The 19,946-nt window shown below is 45.2% G+C and overlaps 1 protein-coding gene and 2 long non-coding RNA genes across 4 annotated transcripts; all 3 read left to right on the forward strand.

Moving 5' to 3' along the window:
• Positions 1-215: 215 nt before the first annotated feature.
• On the forward strand, positions 216-2,694 carry LOC120394707. Of its 2 annotated transcripts, XR_005592378.1 has the most exons (4): positions 216-350; positions 819-859; positions 1,183-1,324; positions 2,641-2,694. It is a non-coding gene; the product is annotated as an uncharacterized LOC120394707 (long non-coding RNA). The 2 variants fall into 2 exon arrangements; XR_005592377.1 differs by lacking the exon at positions 216-350 and having other exon boundaries at positions 681-859.
• A 2,549-nt stretch (positions 2,695-5,243) lies between these two features.
• Positions 5,244-8,164, forward strand: LOC120394694 (maestro heat-like repeat-containing protein family member 2B). The gene is made up of 5 exons (XM_039518895.1): positions 5,244-5,296; positions 5,649-5,768; positions 6,004-6,126; positions 7,252-7,404; positions 8,123-8,164. Exons 1-5 carry the CDS (start codon positions 5,264-5,266, stop codon positions 8,162-8,164), a joined length of 471 nt encoding a protein of 156 aa, XP_039374829.1. The 5' UTR covers positions 5,244-5,263.
• Positions 8,165-9,847: 1,683 nt separating this feature from the next.
• On the forward strand, positions 9,848-11,124 carry LOC120394693. The gene is made up of 3 exons (XR_005592367.1): positions 9,848-9,902; positions 10,071-10,166; positions 11,066-11,124. It is a non-coding gene; the product is annotated as an uncharacterized LOC120394693 (long non-coding RNA).
• Positions 11,125-19,946: the final 8,822 nt, after the last annotated feature.

The following is a 19,946-nucleotide window of genomic DNA, read 5'->3' on the forward strand; positions in this document are numbered from 1 at the left end:
GCAGAGTATTTAAAAGACAGAGTGAGGGGGCATTGGACAGGTGGAGTGAGATGATGGGGAGAGAGAGATGAGGTGATAGGTAAGGGAAGGGTCAGTGATGAATAAAAGGAGAAGCTACATGAGAGGGAGGGATTCCGACAGCAGGATACTGGAGGTGGGGGAATGGAAATAGCTGCGTACTGAACAGTCTCGCTCTTCTCTGCAGGTGTTATGGCCAAGGCTTCTCGAATATGTGGTGCCAGCTCAGTACACTGGTACTTTGAAGCCTCTCTGCAGATGCCTTAGGGAGCTGGCTGAGAAAAAGCAGCAGGAAGGAGAAGAAGCTGCTTCCCTCGACTACAGTGGACCAGGTTTATAACAGGAACTCTTTCATTTACTCTCTCCAGGCACACTATGCAATGAACAGGTTCAGTCTGCTCCAGTTCTCTCATCTGCAATGAGAAGGCTAAAATGAGGGATGGTCTTGTGATTACAACATGGCCATGGGAGGGAGCTAGGAAATGTGGGTTCTGTTCCCAGCTTGCCACCAAAATTCTGATGTGACCTTGGGGAAATCACCTGATCTTTCTCTCTCTCAGCTTCCCCACTTGTGAAATGAAGGAGTAATTAATGCCAACCTCATAGAGGTGCTGTGAGATGGAATTCATTCATGTCTGTAAAGCATTTTGAGAAGGTCAGACTGAAAGCACTATGGAAATGCAAATTATGATCAGCTGCATTCAACACTGGTGGACATGTTGGAAATGGCTAGGTGAATAACATCAGCAGGACTCTCTGAAAGTCTGGCAGAATTAATGATATTCTCTTTCTTTCCCTAGTGAAACTCCCTACACCCCAGGGGCTGCTGGCACGACTCCTGGTGAGTAGACCATGAGACTAGGTTTTCTGCGGAATGTGAAGTGGGACAGTTAACTATAAAAATGGGTTTTCTAGCTAGATGCTTGTAGACAGGCTGAGGAATGTGTATGATTGGATCTCTCTGTCTCTGCCCTCTCCTGAGACCCACTGTTCGGTATCTTCGTACTAGCTAGAATGCTTTCTTCTTCAGGAAGGCACTGCAGTAGAATCAACAACTCTATTGTATGGTCTCCACAGTGAGAGAGTCTGAACTATTCCCTCCTTCAGGAACAAACTGGTATTGTGCTGACCAAACTGAGCCTGTTCTTTCTCTCTCACTGACAGGTAGTGGCCTCATCCCCTTATGCAGGAGAAGGACACGGATGTGCTGCCTTGCAGTTACTACAGGCCCTGCACCAAAATATCCATGTAGCAGTGGGTGAGACGTGGGCAGTAAAGATCCCATCTCTGCTGCAGTACATTGAAGGTAAAGTGCTAGTTAGGAGGAGTGCTGTCCATGGAGCATAGAAGGGAAGCCAGAAAATGCAGCTTCGTATCGACACGTGTTGTGCCGTTCCTGTTGCAGTATGTGGGAACAGTGGGGAATTGAAATTGGGCTTCTAGGCCCTCACTTTTCCTTCATCTGGATAACTGTGAACCACTGGGGTAAATCTAGAGTTAAACCACTGAAGCCAATTCAATCCGGGCAGAATCAGGCCAGGAAGGTTTCAGCTGAATGGAAATTTTACAGCAGTTCCCCCCACACCTTTGCTAGGTTAATGCTTGGGAAGGTGAATTACACATGAAGCTGGAGGTCAGTGAAATATTTTGGGGTTACATATATAGTCTGATTTTGCAAACTGAATGTTTCTGAAAATTAAACCCCATGTTTACTTTCAAGGGTGATTCAATTAAAAAACCCAGAGTTTTTCTTTCTGTAAGGAAACCTGAGCCATAAAAGCTAGGTTGGCCAAGTGAGTGCCCTATGTAGAATCTAGGTATTGTGGGCCTAATAATGTCTTTCAGCAATTTTACAGTGGTATGAATCTATTGACCTCCTCAGTCAGTGTAGGTTGCATCTACACTATGGGGTAATGCCAGCAAAGCTCCAATGACGTGGCTGTGCCATTGTAGTCTCTGTGGAGTATGACAGACCCTACGTGGAGCACAAACCCGATAGGTTTCTGATGAAGGTCGGACCCCACAATGTTCAAATGGGGTTGATAGTCAAACAAAGATTTAAAAAATGAGCTGTATCTTCCCTAGTTGTTGTTGCTGTACAGAGTCCCCAGTACTGCCTTGTGCCGACATTAAAGAAGGGTAGGTTAGAGCTGGACATTCACAAACAGGGCCAGATTCTCAGCTGATGTAAATCAGTATAATTCCATTGACTTCAGTGAAGCTACACCGATTTACATCAAGTTAGGATCAAGTCCAGACTCTCTTATTATGCAGGAAAAGTTTGTATTCACATTAAACCCAGTCTTCTGATGTGCTGAACCATTTTCTGAGATGTTAAGTACCCTCAGCTCCCATTAAAGTCAAAAGGAATTGGGAGTGCTCAGCATCTCACTCCTGGTGGGTTGACTGACCCTGAATAAAAATGCCAGCAGGGTACATAATATGATACTTTCTGTTGGTCCAGCAAAGAATGTTGGCGTAGGTTCCATTTAGCTTTGAAAGCCCAGATATGTTACAGCTTGGCAGAGCAGGGGTTTTTGAAGGACTGATTGCAAAGGAGATTCCTGGGACGAGTCTTCTTGCTAACCTAGCTGACATCATGTTTTGCCTCCTGCTTCATAGGAAACACAGAGAATTCCCTGGACCACGCGCGGTGGGAGCACATGCTGCTTCAGGTACAAGATGGCTTTCAGCTGTATTGTCACAGTCCTCCCTTCCCCCTCCAAATGTATCAGCTGGGGAAAATATTAATGATAAACTATTCATTATCAGCAGAGCTGGTCAAACCATTTCATTTTGTTCAGTGAAAACTGGCCTTTTTTATTTTCATGGGACATTTTCAATTTTTTTTTCACAAAACAAAACCCAACCCAACCAACCGGAAAATGTTCAGTTTTTTTAAACTGAAGTTGATTTTTTGGCTTTTTTCCATTTGCTTTCCTGTTTGTCTCCTTCCCCCTGCTCCCCTAACCCCCCCCCCCCCGGCTTTTTCAGTCACAAAGTGGAAGAGGGGAGGAAAGGCCTGGGAACGAGGGATAAAGGGAAGGAAAGGGGGAAAACAAAGAACTGAATAATGGTCATTTTTGATTTTGAAAAGCAAAATATTTTTGTTTCTTTCACTTTTCATGTGTGTGTTGAAAAATCAAGAAAACAAAAAAAATTCCACTTGTTTTGTGAAATGGACTTAGCATTGTTCAACCAGTTATAAATAACTCTGCGTTACCACTGGGAACAACACAAAACTTAACCAGAAAACCAGCATGCTCATGGTGCTAATGCACCACTGGGGGACATCGAAAGGATTCTTTTTTTCTCTTTGCCACTCAAAAGAAAATTTGCTGTGAGAAACCCCAAAAGGAAAAGAGACAAGACAGGGTTTGGTGACTGTATCTCAGGGAGAAGCCTTTCTGCTCAGAAAGAGCTCTTTGCAGCCTCATGTAAATCCAGACAAGGAACACTTTGATGGCGAGTGCTGAAAATGAAAGGAAGGGACCTAGTGACAAATACACCCCAGAAGGTTTGCAGTTCCATTTGGGGTTGGATTACACTCTAGAGTTCCCCATTCCAGATCCAGCCTCCTTTGAAATTCTTTGGGCTAAAAAATCAAATAAGATTAGGTTTTCTTGTGAGGTTTCTGATATTTCCTGGCTGCTGTTCAAAATTCGGGCCTGAAACAGCAAAGTGCTGAGAGTTACTAACCTCTGGCTGACTTCAATGGGAGTTGAGGGTGTGACCCTGGGTCCTTTGGGTGCCAACTGGCTGAGGCCACAGGATTCCCAGGATTCCCTGGATCTGATCTCTATATAATCAAAGGGTGTCATGTAAAGCCTTTACTGGATACCCGTGCCACACGGCTCATCATAATCCTTGCACAGTGACTGGATGGATAATAGATAAGGTGTTATGGTTCCATACTGAAATTGATGCTTTTAAGGTCTGAGTTGGGGCTGGTCACCAGAAAATGATAAACAAGTTTCTTTCAGGCAGGAGATGCTTATCTGCCTGAATGGCTGTATGTAGATTGAGTAATTATTCACAGTGGATGCTAATCAATAGAGGAAAATTCTAGTCAAGTGATTGTGAAGTCTCCAGAGGAGATTTGATACAAGAAAAACAAACAAACAATAGGGGGTACCCTGCTTACAAGTGAAGACAATGGATGCTTGGAACCCTATCTGGAGGTCCAGAGGTATCCGGCACCAGGTATCCTTCACCTATTGGACGAACTGCCAGCTGGCTTGTCTTATGAATGGAGGATGACCTTTGGTCTGGGTGTTTCATGCTGGGAGAAAGATTTGGGGGAGCTATCCTTTGTGAGACAGGGGAATGTTTGGTTATCTAAGTTTAAGCTCCAGAAGTGTGTTATGATTTTATTTTTACGTAACCATTTGTTTACATTTATTTTACTTGCTGCTTCTCAACTCTCTGATCTTTGTCAATTGAACTCTGCTTGTTTTCACTATAAATGTATCTAAGTGTGTGAAATGGAGCAGTGAAGCTGAGGTGAAACTGGTAAGGTGGTGTGTAGCAAACCTATGAATTCTGTGTGTCCAGTGGAACAGGGGCTGGACATTGTGGGGCTGCAGAGAGGGCTCGGCGGTTGGACCGTACCGATTGCTTATCTGTAGAAGGATAGTGGAACCTGAATGGGGTGAGAAGGGCGTGCTTGTATTTCCTGTGGCTGGCAGAGCACAGAGAAGTCTTCCTCCATGCTAAGGGCAGGTGGTAGTGAGGTACCTCACAACCCTGGAGACCCTCAGGAGGTGGCATAAAGGGTCCATAGCACTTCAGAGAAGGTGCCTGGTCCTTCGTAGTCCAGGGCCCTTTGTTCAAAGTTTACTAGGCCCATCCTCCATCCACTATAAAATCACTCCTCAATGGTCAGATTTCTTGGCTCTATCTCATTCTCCAATTCACTGTCCATCTGGGTTTGGGGACTGAGAGGAATCATCAGACAAAGGTTAAAGAACAACAGCAGAGGAAGTCTGGGTTGTCGATGTTTATAGTTCTCAATAGGGAAATAACCTTCCCATGACACCTGAATATTGGAAAGTTTACAAGAGAGAACAAGGAAGAAAAAAAAACACCAAACAAATAAACAAACAACCCCCACAACAACCCCCAAATTCTTGCAATTAACTATCTGCTTTAACTCTTCTTTTACACTCAGTTCCTAAGAACATCTCTGGCGATGATAGACGACAGTGCCTGGAGCAGCCAGATAAGCCTTGAGTTGAACCAGCAGATGGCCAGCTATACCAGCCCCTCCCGTGAGAAGGTTTGTTCTCTGTTAAGGCTTAGTTTCTAGTTAATTTCCCTTGAAATTCTGATTGGGGGGCTGCATAAGGCTTCTCTCAAGGCTTCATTACTTTATATTTTATTCTCCATATAAAATTTGTTTTTACTTGTTCCCTGCTCTCTTGCCCCCCTGCCCTTCCAATATTTGCTTGGACAGGCTGCTTGTCTGTGCTGCATTGTTGGTTCTCTGGCTGGGCTAGATGATGGGATGTTTCTGCAGTATGGGTGCTTGGACTTGGCTATCTTGTTCTTTCCTGAGTGTTGCTGAGCTGGGTCTGTACTGACTGGCACGTTCTGTTACTGGTATCTCAGTGCCGGTCTCTTTCTTTCAGAGATTCCTGTATAAGGCGCTAGGAACGTCCTTAGCAGTTTGTCAGGACCTGGGCCACGTTAAGTCCCAGCTTCATAAATTTTTGACAGCAACAGATTATATGGAAGCCCCTGAGAGACAGGTGAGGACTCTGTCCTTCTCTCCACTTTACCAAATAATCCCTGAATGCTCCCTGTGGGACTCAGCTCTGAGCTGGCCTGGGATAGATGCCATTTCGCTTCATATCCTCTTCATTGCTGTTCCACTCAGCCCCCGCTGCCCACGGGTCTGACGCCTGACTGGCGCTTTACACCGCTTCAGCTGAAAGGAAGGGACTCGTGGGTTAGATCCTAACCAGTATTTTTCTTGGGTGACAGAGAGTCATTTCCATCCTCGCGTTCTGTGCTGAGAGCCACTTGGACCTCACCCTGAACGCACTTCACGAGTTTGGGGCTGCAATGAGCAAGGTGAAGATTTCTGGGCTCATCAGCCGCCTGAAGGTAAAGGAGCCAGGGGCTTCTCTCCAACTTCCTCTCCCTCTAAAGCAGGGGCAGCAGCCCCGGGGTAGTGTCTGCTCTGCTCAGCTCGCATTGTCCCCCAGTGTGTGCGTTCTACGTGACGCCTGCAGTTAAGCACAGTGGAGCACAAGCTGGAGCTGGGGTTCTCTCAAATGATTTTTATCATCTGATATCTCATGGCTTGAGCGCCCCTCCCATGCACAATGTGTGGGAACTACCTCAGTGGCTTGCATGGAAAAGCATTTAAGGTATTTTTAGCGTTTTTTTTTTAAATCCCAGTTATTAGCTGGAAATGAAGAGGGGTTGCAAGCAACATGTGCCAACCAACCTGCTTTAGGTAGACCACCAGTGGGCTACGGATGACAATTATGGAACCTGTGATTTAGAGCAGTGGTTCTCAACCTGTCCAGATTAGTGTACCCCTTTCAGGAGTCTGATTTGTCTTGTGTACCCCAAATTTCACCTCACTTAAAAACTACTTACAAAATGAGGTATAAAATTATTAAAAAGTATCATAGCACATTATTACTGAAAATTGCTTATTTTCTCATTTTTACCATATAATTATAAAATAAATCAACTGGAATATAAATATTGTACTTGCATTCTTTGTAGTCTGCTGTAAAACTAGGCAAATAGCTAGATGAGTTGATAAACCCCCTGGAAGACCCCTGCAGACCCTCAGGGGTACACAAGTAGCCCTGGTTGAAAACCACTGATCTAGAGGCTAGAGCAGGAGACTAGGCCTCTGGGCTTCCACTGCTGGCTCTGCCATTTACTCATTGTGCAGCCTTAGGCAAGACATTTAGCGCCTGATCTTGTACCTACCAGTGTCAATGACTAAGCTCCCGTGTACTTCACTGCTGTAGGTTCAGCATTTTAGGCTCTGTGTGTCAGAGTTACCTAGTGGGAATGATGGAGATACTAATATCTCCACACCTCACCGTTATTATATTGCTTAAATACTTTTTGCAAGTGGTTTGAGATCTTTGGCTGAAAAGAGCTTTGCAAGTGCAAGCTGCTATTGCTGCTGTGAGGAATTCCTCGGTCAGCAGCAGATCAGAATTCCAAAGCAAAAGGAATCAGAAGAACTTTCTGATTGACTAGGACTACCACCATGGGAGAAGAGGCAAGACTCGCAGCACCCTGATGCTGACTTACAGCAGCGTGGCTGTCCATGCTCCAAAAGACCAGCTTCTCTCCCGAGTAGAGGCAGACATCACAGGGAACATCCTTCTCCATTACAGAGCCAGTTGTCAGGTAAGAGCTTTTGCGTGATAAGTGTCACATAACTCAAATTTAAAACTGTAATGGACGGAGTGTGAGCTGTCACATGTTGTATCATTTTTGTTGCTCTTCTTTGTATTTTCTCTAGGTTTTTCTATAGTCTTCTGAAATTCTGTAGACCCCAGCTACACAGTAATTCAGATGCAGTGACACTCAGGCTATTCAGAATAACACTCTAACTCCCCTCATATGGATGTGTATCTAGCTCTATCTTTTGCTACCCAAGAGAGACTAGTGCTAGCCTGTATGTAGTTGATTTGCTGTCACGCTGTTTCTTGGACTCACTACTTCCCTTACCTCTTATCTGTCGTCTTGTTTGTCTGTGTGCTCCGTTATTTCTGTTCCCCAGGTGCCTGACTGCTGGTCCTGACTCTCATCTCAGTGCCACCTCTTCACGTCACTTTGCCATTCAGTTCTGCCTTGTCTAACTGAGACTCTCACTTAGGCATTGCCAAAAACAGTTGAACCAAACTGAGATTTTCCAGTAGTTCACAAATGCAAATATTACGGAGGATGGCCCCTGATATTGACCTCTGGAAAACACCCCCTCTGCATACCTTTCCTGCCTTTTGGAAGATTTAACAATAGTGATTTCTCTCTGCTCTATAGTCACCAGCCAGGACATTTTGAGGTTGTGTGTTATGTGGGACTATCTACATTGCTAATAGCTGTTTTGCATTTCATTTTTCAGGTGCTGGGCATCACTGTTGCGAACAAGGTACATTCTAAATAATCTGCCCTCTGCTTTTGCGTTTTCTGTACACAAGTTGCTTGTTTAAATTGCACAAAGCTCGGTTTCCTTGCTACATCAAGCAGGAGTCCTGGCTGCTCTGGTGTAAGTGGACCTGGATTTATTTGATGAACCTGGGTTTTCTCTTCTTCTGAGGTGGGTGCAGAGCCAGAGTCCTCTACCTTCTGGGGTCTGGGGACACCTCTCTCCTTCCCTGAGGCTAGATTTAATTCCTGATCTTTATCGTCTGGACTCTGGTTCTTTTCTCTCAGTTTCTCATCTACATACTCTTGTTTCTCCTTCTGGATTATGTAGGACATGAACCTAAAATTAACTCTCATCCACAATGTCATGGAGATTAGCTGTGCCATCTTGGAGACCAGAGACTCCCAGGAGTTCGAATTCTCATACAAACTGGAGCTCCTTGGCTACATGCTGGTGAGTGATTAGGAGCTTTGAGGACTGAAGTACAAGAGAGTTTGTTGTAATGTATTGAGACTGGTTTTCCAGGGAGATGATATTTTATCCATTGGCTGTGACTGTACTACTGCAGTCTCATGAGCAACCTGCATGGCACCCAGAATGCTGGGTCCACTCTGAGCTTGGCAGGGATGCTGACATATTGTGGGCTGTAACTGGAAGGAATGGCTTGTGTCTTGTGAGTTCTCTTTCTGTCCTCTGTATAGCCTGCAGATGGCCCTACGGTCCATTGCTGAGGCAGAGAGCCTGCTGGGCACGGCGTCTGTTTATTCCAGGTCTGGCATATGGCCCTGTTTCAGGGTGTGAGAGGAAGGCCTCTCTGCCTTTCAAATCCATTTCCCATTTTTGATGTCCCTCTTCATGCATTTCAGGACTTCATTAAACAGGAACCACTGGATTCCCTGGCATCTCCAGTTCGCTACAAGGCAATTCTTGCCATTGGACATCTGAGGTAGGCTATTTTCTGCCATATTTCCTGGCACTGTGATGCCTTCTTATTTGTTAATTCATGAGTGTCATCTTGGGAGCAGTTTAATGCCTGCAGGGTTTGGCTCACCAGGACCTCCTCCCCGGGGGGCAAGTGGGGCAATTTTCCCCAGGCCCCCACGAGAGTTTTTTTCAGGGCCCCTAGAGTGGGGTCCTTCACTCCGGGGGCCCTGGAAAACTCTCACGGGGCCCAGGCCCCCGGAGCTTCTTCTGCTCCGGGTCTTCGGCAGCAATTCGCCCTGACTCCTCTGGCCGTGGCCGTGTGGCTCCCATGCTGTTCACCAGCAGGACTTTAATTCTTAAGGATTTGAATGTGTCCATTTGGGGGTTTGTGCTTGAAAGACACAAGATTGGAGGTTGGTGGGGCATGCAGTACAATGGAGCAGAGGTTCAGATGGGGAGGGAGGTGTCTGGCTAGCTGGCAGGGGGAAGGAAGCTTGTGGGTTTCTCTAAAAAGGAGACTTGATGTTTTAGCTTTACTTCTAGATGAGCCAATACTTAAGAGAGGTGCAAAGTGAAGGGTTGTTCGCATTTGGGGTTCTAGATTGGGACAATCTCTAGTCATTGGACCCATTTCTTTCACTTGGAGGTGGTACTGAGTCTAATGCATGACTTTTCTCTCTATCTTTCTTCTGCCAGCAAACTCAAACCATCTCTGACCATGGAGGAAAACCGTGAACTCCTTGATCAGTGCTTCAAAAGTTTATTTCCCCTTCCTCCCTTGGAGAAGATGAAAGAGGAATGCGAGACAGCAAAGGATGCTCTGCATATACAAGTACGTGATGACAATTCTCCTCTGGCACCATCCACTGTATTTCTGCCCCGCAGGCACTGGGTGATGGCAGTCACACATGACCTCCCTGGCAAGTTTATGGTTAGCTTTCCCCGGCCCCCACACACAAATGATCTGTACTGAGCCTCACTCCTTCTCTTCCGGTTTCAGTCAATCTATGTGAGGTCCTTTGAAGCCCTTTGCAAGCTAATGGAGACATTGCTGGAGGAAGCACCAACCGCAGACTGGTTCCAGGAAATGTTTGAAGTGAGTAGACCATTGAACCGTGGTGGAGATTGTTTCTTGTGTTACAGCAGGGAAGAGTCAGAGATTTAGGGGGTCAAGCTTCAGTTGTGGAGGAATTTTCCACAACGGAGTGAATTTTAGGGAGAGAGCACCAAATTCTTCCTGGGATAAGCGGGCATGTGCCCCATTGAAATCCACGGAAGCTGTGCCATTTTATGCCAGGGCTGGATTGGCACCAAGTTCTTATAGTGTTGTTGACACTACTTGGAGCGGCAAGAAAATCACCACTGCAGTAGCCAAATCCAAGAGAACCAGTTGAAACTGATCACTTCTTCTAAGAGGAATTCATGAATATTGAGTTAAGCCCTGTGTATGGAAACTCATTCAGAACAGACTTGCTGTTCCTCAGACATGAACAGAATATCGTGAAGAGCTGAGGGGTGGGGAGTTTGATGCATCTTCAGTATAAAAGTGAAGTTATAAAAGGAGTTGGGCTGGGGGAACTTCTCTGCTCTTATTCAAATTAATAAAAAGAAATGCTCCTCTCTGTCATTTTGCCACTCAATGTGGGAGAAGTTGCCCAGGAAACAGACCACAGCAGCAGACATCAAACAGCATGCAATGTGCTAGACAGCTCCCATCAGACAGTCTACAGCAGAGCAGACATCACATACACGGGCCCAGATTCATCTCTCGTGTAACTCCTTTGGCTTCAGTCGAGCTACAGTACACCAGAGGTGAATCTGGTCCCTGGGACTTGTCTAATGGAAAGGCCCCTTAGATATAGGTGTAATTCCTTTGCTACATGGAGGTCAGATGCTTTGGAGAGGGATTTTAGTGACAATTAAACCTGTTTAAGAGGAACTTTTGGGAGGGATTTTCTGGTACTAACTCTGTCCATTCCCCTGCTCTACCAACAGCTCCTAAGGACATGGTTCAGTTCAGGGAAGGAGTGGGAGAGAGAGAGGGCCTTGCAGGCCAGCACCCAGCTGCTGACTGTCTATCAAGAGACAGTTCATAGCACAGTGAGTATAGCCGTACTCTTCCTTGAGCTGACTTCCCTGCTTACATCAGAACTGACACTCAATGCGAATGCATGAAAAACTCTTCCAGGACAGCAGTTGGGATCTCAAGGTGACGAACATCCCTCTGCTTCCGTAAGAGAGAGGTTTACACAACAATGCTGTGACCACACTGTGGGCAGACTGCAAGAAGTAGAGGGAGACAACCCCCAAACTGATGGCTTATTCTATCATTAGATTCACCAAGTCAACAACAAAAGAGCTTCCACCCTAGTTAACAAGATGCCAAACACGGTCCTCTTTTGGCATTCCAGACCTTGGCTCCCATGTAAACATCCACATCTTGGAAGAGGGGGGAGGAATAGCTCAGTGGTTTGAGCATTGGCCTGCTAAACCCCAGGTTGTGAGTTCAATCCTTGAGGGTGCCATTTAGGGAACTGGGGTAAAAATCTGTCTGGGGATTGGTCCTGCTTTGAGCCAGGGGTTGGATTAGATACCTCCTGAGGTCCTTTCCAACCCTGATATTCTATGTCTAATATAGTGAGGGGTTACTGGAAACCTGATTCGCCATATGTGGGGTTCACTGATCATAAAGGACCAGATGCTTATCCCCAGGTCAATGTGAATCTCAGGTCTTCCCCAAATATCACGCTGTCAGCCAATCCTTAACTAAATAAATCTAAGATTTATTGTTAAAAGAAAGAAGAGAGTTACAAATGGTTAAAAGATCCATATCCAGACAAGTGACTTTCCATGTTCATAGTTCAGGATCACAACAGTGATGGAATAAACTGCTGGTTTGTAAAAGTCTCTCTGGAATCATCCCAACAGATCAGAATCCAAAGGCAGCTTAGATGTAAAGTCTGTTAGTTTTTCCAGGCATTTTCCAGGTTCTTCCAAATGATTATTTGGAAGATCTCTGTCCTATGGCTTACACTGTCCCTGTTCAACGTTTAAGCAGACTAGAGATGATAGGATCAGGCCCGAGCCTTCTCTTTTATATCTATTCTACCAGGCTGACAAGCCTACCTCACAGAAATTGTCACAGAAGGCCCTTCCCCCAATGCAGATGGCCTCTTGTACTTTGCTTTGAAGATAATCTTCTATTTCCTGTGCATACACAGTAAACTAGTTACATTCATTCACATAAGGTAATTAGCCATTCTTCCATTATAACACAGAAAGTTAAGCTGAAGATAATGTAGAAATGATTGGTTTCCTGAAGTGTCTTACATCTTTGATTTTAAGGTTAACTGAACACCTTGCACACATAATTAAGACAATTAAGCCATGAAAGGGAATTAGCATCCACAAGCTAATTTAGTTACATTGTGAAACTTCTAACCAGGTATAGATAATCACAGACAAGTACACTTAGCATCTATTGTTCATTTTTGAATGAGTTGATGATTGCTAGTCTAATACATCTCTTTGAAATTCACATGCAAGTGAACTGTCTTGATACAGTAGAAGTGCCTCTTGTTAAGTTATTATGGGTCATACACAGGTTGACTGGTCTGCCAGTGTCACAAAAATGCATTCTTGGTTCTTATGCTCCCAGGATGCTAAAGCTGAATTTCTATGTAATCAGCTAAGAACATAAACCATAAGAGTGGCTATCCTGGATCCCCCAGAAGAATGGTTCATCTACCCAGTATCCTGTCTTCTGACAGTGGTGGGTGCCAGATGCATCAGAGGGAATGAACAGAACAAGGCAATTGTCAAGTGAACCATCCCCTGTTGGACAGTCCCAGCCCCAGCATCTGGCAGTCAGAGGTTTAGAGACATCCAGATCATGGGGTTGCATCCCTGACCATGTTAGCTAATAGCCAGAGATGGACCTATCCTCCGTGAACTCATCTAATTTTTTTTTTGAACCCAGTTATACTTTTGGCCTTCACAACATCTCCCTGGCAATGAGTTCCACAGGTTGACTGCATTGTGTGAAAAAATGCTTCCTTTTTTTGTTTTAAACCTGCTGCCTATTAATTTCATTGGGTGACCCCTTGTTCCTGTGATATGTGAAGGGCTAAATAACACTTCCTTATTGACTTTCTCTACACCAGTCATGATTTTATAGATCTCTACCATAGTCCCTCTTAGTCGTCTCTTTTCCTAGCTGAAAAGTCCCTGTCTTTTTAATCTCTCCTTGTACGAGAAGTTGTCCCATACGCCTAATAATTTTTGTTACTCTTCTCTGTATTTCTTCCAGTTCTAACATATCTTTTTTGAGATGAGATGAGCAAAACTGCACTCAGTATTCAAGGTGTGGGGGTCCTGTAGATTTCTATAGTGGCATAATCATATTTACTGCCTTATTATCGATCCCCTTCCTAATGGTTCCTAACATGTTGTTAGCGTTTTTGACGGCAGGTGGAGCAGATGCTTTCAGAGAACTGTACACAATGACTCTGAGGTCTCTTCTTTGAGTGATAACAGCTAATTTAGACCCCATCTGTTTGTATGTACAATTGGGATTATATTTTCCAATGTGCGTTACCCAGGTCAGAACAGGAATCAGGGGCACAATGTTACCAGACGTGCCCGTTACTTTGGGGAGGCTCATTAATTAGGGTCACTCTTCTGTGCGGGGGAGGGGCGGTTCTGTAATTCTATTAATGTGTTGCTTATGTCACTTGTGTGTTCTACTCCTTCCTTCCACAAGTCCCCTCCCAATGGAGCTTTCCTGCAGGTCCTAGGTTCCCCAGGGCTAATAACTAGAACTAGACGAACATGCGCACACACTAGCAGAGCAAGTCAATCAGCTGATCCCCTCATATGTCCCTGTGTTCAGTGGGCTGGGTTAAGCAGCACTGTCAAGCTGGTACCCTTATGCGCCCCTGGTCTCAACAGGCTGGGTTCAGCAGCACTTTCAGCTGCTCCCTGCCCCCACTTATGTGCCGCAAGTTTAACACATTCCTATCACACTTTCACATTACAATTGTACTGGTAGTAACCCACTTGATGAGCAAACCCCACAGTATTTTGGGGCACTACAGGGATCTTTAGCTTAGGTACTAGAAGCATCGCTGCACAGTAAATGGGGGAAGCTAAAAACACAAAAGAGTAAAATTCAGAGAGAGAGAGAAGCAACCAGATGAACCATAACAGTTATTGATTGAATCATAGTGATAACCACACCAGGAGGGCTAAACAAACATAACAGCTACATTTTAAAGGTTAATACCTGAGGTAGGAAAGAAAACAGAGAGAGAGATGGATCTCACCCACTCCATGAGGCTTGAACTGGTCGGGGTTCCCAGGTGATGGTGGTAGCTCAGGGTCCTGAGTGCTGGAGACAGGCAGAGCCCCCAGCACGATCAGTCAGGAGGTGGAATCCCAGTGGAACTGATGCAGAGTTTGGGTCTATACATCAGAACCCTTACCTGGGCATAGGTAGGGTTTTGTAGAGAAAATACAATGGTTGAAGGGAGAACACTAGATTTGTTTATGGGTAAACTGATGGCTCAAGGGTTTTCTTTAGGCTAGACAATAGGAGCTGATCACTCTTGGCTATGGGTGTTGTTTTCTTCCAGGGAGCTCACAAGGCAACTAAGCTGCTTCAGTATTTTGGGATATGAGTCAAGGATTTATTACTAGAATTGGCCTGATAATTGCTGAGTGGGGTGTGTGCAGGCCTAGGTTCATTAGGATCTGGAGCAGGGATTCCCATGATTCAATGCGTCCCTGCTTTCTGGTCCCAGAGTTCAGTGCAGTTCTCTGTTCTTCATTCTTTATGCTAATCCCTATACCATCTTTCATGCAGTTGAGGCTAGGGGAGTTGTCTCTGATCTTCATTCTGTATGCAAATGGAGATGTCTTAATCTTGTCACCCTTGTCAGGAGGCCTCTAGGTGTGTCTCCCCAAACCCTTCATTGTTCTCTGCAAGCCTTTTCTCTGATCGGTTTTGGTTCAAACAGAGACGGGGGTTGGGGGTGTCCTTCATGAGTCACACAAGCTAGATACTGTGCCCTGGTCCCCCCAAAACACAGAGCTGACTGGTATCAACAATAAAGATGGCAAGTGAAGTCTAGTACTGCTGGAGAACGTTCATTCTTCATTCTTTTTTAATTAGACTCAGGAAACTTTTAATCAGTTTGGATCTCTGATTGGAGCAATAGCACCATACAGCTGTGATTCACTGGCCACATCTCGTCAGTGGGTGGTTGACTGTATCAGCTGCCTTCTCTGTATACAAGGTGAGGAGACCATTAACAGGTATAAGTAATTCTTCACCTTCTTTCACTGTTGTATTGTCCATTTTTCTGCCTGTCTAGTTCTTTCTGTCCTGTCTGTTGGCACTTAGATAACAGAGTGGTGGGCATCTTGTAAATAGCTCATTAGAAGAGAAGATTATGATGTGTAAAGAGTCTAGCACACTTCTGGGAACTGTACAAATAATAAATGGTCTGCACCAGGTAGATAACTGCTCAGTTCCTTAGGGCTTCTCTACACAGGGACACTGAGGAGAGTTAATCCAAATGAACTAAAGGTGTAAATTTTAAAGTGGCATTAAACACGTGTGGATGCTCTGATTCTGAATTAAAATGGCCCTTCTTAATTTTAGTGAATTACATGAATTAAACTAACCTGAAATAAGGCCCCTTTAATTCTAAATAAGTGTATCCCCAGAGGTGTTTAATGAAGTTTAACTAATGCAGTTTGAAAATGAATTTGGATTAGCTTTCTTGACTATCTCCATGTAGACAAGCCCTTGGTACTAAACCATTTTCCTTCTCTTTACCCTGCCACTGGCTGTATTGGAGGGGTTTCCTGGAATAATTCTTTAAACAAAAAGTTCTTGCAGCAGCCCTCTGTCATGAGCAGTCAAAGCTATTGGAGTAAGTGTAGGCCATTTTCCCCTTTGTGAAAGAGTGGGACAGGAGTAGGCAACCTATGGCACGGGTGCTGAAGGCAGCACTCAAGCTGATTTTCAGTGGCACTCACACTGCCCAGGTGCTGGCCCAGTCTGGGGGGGGCTCTGCATTTTAATTTAATTTTAAATGAAGCTTCTTAAACATTTTAAAAGCCTTATTTACTTTACATACAACAAGAGTTTAGTTATATATTATAGACTTATTGAAAGAGACCTTCTCAAAATGTTAAAATGTCTTACTGGCACGCGAAACCTTAAATTAGAGTGAATAAATGAAGACTCGGCACAGCACTTCTGAAAGGTTGCCGACCCCTGGAGTAGGATGTTCTTTTCACCTAATGGTTAGATGTAAAGGGATAAAGCTTGGTTGTCATTTAAGGCCATTTCCAATTAGGGCGACCAGAGAGCAAATGTGAAACACTGGAACAGGGGGTGGGGGGTAATATGAGTCTATATAAGAAAAAGACCCCAAAATTGGGACTGTCCCTATAAAATCGGGACATCTGGTCACCCTATTTCTAATTATTATTAATCAGTCCTAAAAACCAGTGTTGGTGATTCAGAAACAGAATAAGGGACTCCAGTCTTTGACTGTACAACATAGAAATCCCAGCATTGTTTAGAAGTGACGGATGAGCCTGGGTTTTGTGCCGAAGGTTTTGTCCAGCCCCATCTCTTTTACAATGAGAGTTTGGTGGAGGGATTCACCTCTACATTGGAACCTCACAGCTACCTGCATGAGTTGTACTTGAATATGAGATTAGATGTAAATAGTGAGAGCAGAGATGCTACTGAAACTAGACATACCCAGAAAGCTGCTCCAAGCTGAATACGGTGCTTGTTCAATCCTGTATCAGTCACAAGAACATACCACTACTGTTAACTTTCAGACATTTAGGGTGTAATCCCAACTCCATTATAGTCAACATTATAGTTTTGCCATTGACTTTGATGGGGCCAGGATTTTACACTATGCTGATAACAGCCTAGCACATGGATCCTTCTGTATGAATGTCCATGCAGTAGAGGTTCAGTTTCATTAGTCATTACAGTACTTTTTCTCCTTTTCTCCACTCCAGGCCAGCCCATGAACCTGGGGTCAGCGGAGGAGGAGCTGAGATGTCTCCGTGACGAACTAACAACAGCTCCAGACCCTGAGGCTTTGTTTCAGGCATCTTCCAAAATGGCCAGGGTAACTGACTCAAAAAACTTGTGCGGATGTTCTAGTGACCAGGCACCCTTCATCTTACATTTACGCTTTCATGATGCCTTTCCGTACTTGGAGCAAGCTGTGGAGCGGGGCATTCATTGCTAGTAACCAGCAAGATGCTTTTCATAATGTGTTCTATGAATGCCATGTAAATCCAGATTCCACAGAATGTTGCACGCCCATGAAAATGCACACGCAGATGCACACACATGTACCTATCCAGCCATCCATGAGAAAAACTGTTAGTGGAACATCAAGCTGAGAACCCATCCAGTCTTCATTCTGTCACCTTGTGGGTTTGCCTTAGCCTATATTTGTGTGCATGCCTCTCTTGACTTAATTGTATATGTTGTAAAAAGATGCAGTGTATCTAAGAGAATACAAACTGGAAACTTACCTCCTGCATCTCCAGTACAATGTTGTGCTAACTGTGCAACAGAGGCTTTGCCTCAAACCTGATATCATTAGTGTAGAATACAAAAATGTAGTATATAGACTATGGAGAGAATTTTAATCCCAAATGGCTAGCTGGACATGCGGCTAATTAACAAATTGTTAATTAATCAGAGGGATAGCCGTGTTAGTCTGGATCTGTAAAAGCAGCAAAGAGTCCTGTGGCACCTTATAGACTAACAGACATATTGGAGCATGAGCTTTTGTGGGTGAATACCCACTTTGTCGGATGCAATTTGCTGATGCATAGATCTTTTTCCATAGAGAGATTAGGCCTCCATTTTTACAAGTGCTGAAGCCAAACATCATTGCAGTCTCTCCTGGTTTTGCTTTGTTCCCAGGTTGTTAGTGAGTACTTTTCCCCAGAACAGGCCACAGACTTTATTGAGGCCACAGTGGAAGGTATGCTGTCTGCCAGCCCAACCTGTGCCACGGCAGCTGGACTGTGGATAAAGATCATCCTAAAGGAGTGTGGAGGTGCCATGCTGGACCAGGTAAAACGGGAAACTGGAGAGGTTTTCTGCCTAAACTCTAGGCTTTTAGATCTTTGCCCTCATGTGTAATGAACAAAAATCTTGCTGTTTCTCCCCCTTGGACATAGAGTCGATTCCATCGCTGTTCCCACCCTAAACTAGGCAATAGCAGAATCAATAGCAATAGACAGAGAGAATCCAAGGGAAAAGGAAGATGGTTGGTTATTTATTTGTCTGGCTTGTTGCCACAGTATTCAGCCAAGAAAGGCTTGAAAAAACAGACTCTGGGGAAAAGACAAGAAGACAGAATGACTGGCACTTGCAGGCATCCAGTTCTTAGGAGGCCTATGGCTAAGGGCTACCTGGAAAAAATAGTCCTGTAGTCATTCCAGTGAGTCTGGAGCCTGGGCTCTGAGACCCACACTCTTGCCAGGTTTCAGAGCCTGGGCTGCAGCCCGAGCAGGAACAGCTACACTTTTAGCCACATAGTGCAAGCCCCTCAGGCCCAGGTTGACCTGAGCTCTGAAACTCACTGCTGTGGGATTTTTTTGGTGTGTAGACGTACCCTTTAAGAATAGAAGAAGGGAGGGAGAAAACTATAGTGTTTTGGGGATCCACTATTTATATGCCTTATTCTGGAGCCCAGTGTGTTAGGGCTAGATGAAAGGAGCACTCCACAAATCGTCTATCAAGGCTGGTGAAAGGCCTCAGGACAGGGAACCCTTGCAGCAGAACTGCCACGTTTGCACAGTGTTTTGAAGATGTGAAGGGCTAGGAATGAATATGAGAGGTCGTCACCTGTTCATAGTCCCAGGCATTTGCACACTGTGTTTAAAGCACTTGCATATTTTGTGCTTGTGGTTGTTTATGAACTGTGCATCCTTCGAGGTAAATGGTCGCATTTGGCTGCTTAAATCACACCTGCAAAATCTGGGCAAGCAAAGCCTTCTTTTGTGCATGTCAGCTGGTTTATTTAATGCATAGCTGGGCACCACCACATTAAATTACCTGGTATGTACAGGGAAACCCCGCTTAGGGGCGGCTCCAGGCCCCAGCACACCAAGCGCATGCTTGGGGAGGCATGCCGCAGGGGGCGCTCTGCCAGTCGCCTGCGGGAGGTCCACCGGAGCCACAGGACCGGCAACTGGCAGAGCGCCCCCCGCTGCGTGCCACCGTGCTTGGGGCGGCGAAATGGCTAGAGCCGCCCCTGACCCTGCTATAATGCACCCCGCAATAACGCGAATTCGGGTATAACATGATTGTAAGGCCAAAAAAAAAAAAAGCATCTGGAGCGCCATGGAAGCGCAAACTAACTAAATAAATAAAGCGGCTGGAGTGCTGCGGAAGCGCAAAAGAGAAAAAAAAACAAAGAGAGAGAGAGGCTTTGTGAAGGGAGAGAGGCTGGAGTGCCCCCGAAGAAGGAAAAAAAAAGCAAAAAATGGAATGTGCCTTCCCCACTGCCTCTTCCCACCTGCCCCCACTTACCCTTTTGGTGAGAAGAGCCACTCTTTCCCCGGCTGCTCCTCTCTCTTCCTCTGCCCCTTGCACATCTCCCCTGCTCTCCCCAAGTGTTTCCCTCTCTCACTGCATGGCTGAGAGCCCCTGCTGCTGGAGCTCCACCCTTTCAGTTACTGCTGTGGGCAGTTCACAAATGAAAGCAGTTTTCTGCCCAAGAGAAATCGACCAGCTTGAAACTGACCAGCTTGAAATGGTAAACCCCGCTATACCGCGACCCCGCATTTAGCACGATCCAATTTTTTGGACCCC

This window comes from Mauremys reevesii, unplaced genomic scaffold (genome assembly GCF_016161935.1).
Source record: "Mauremys reevesii isolate NIE-2019 unplaced genomic scaffold, ASM1616193v1 Contig74, whole genome shotgun sequence".
Lineage (NCBI taxonomy): Eukaryota > Metazoa > Chordata > Testudines > Geoemydidae > Mauremys > Mauremys reevesii.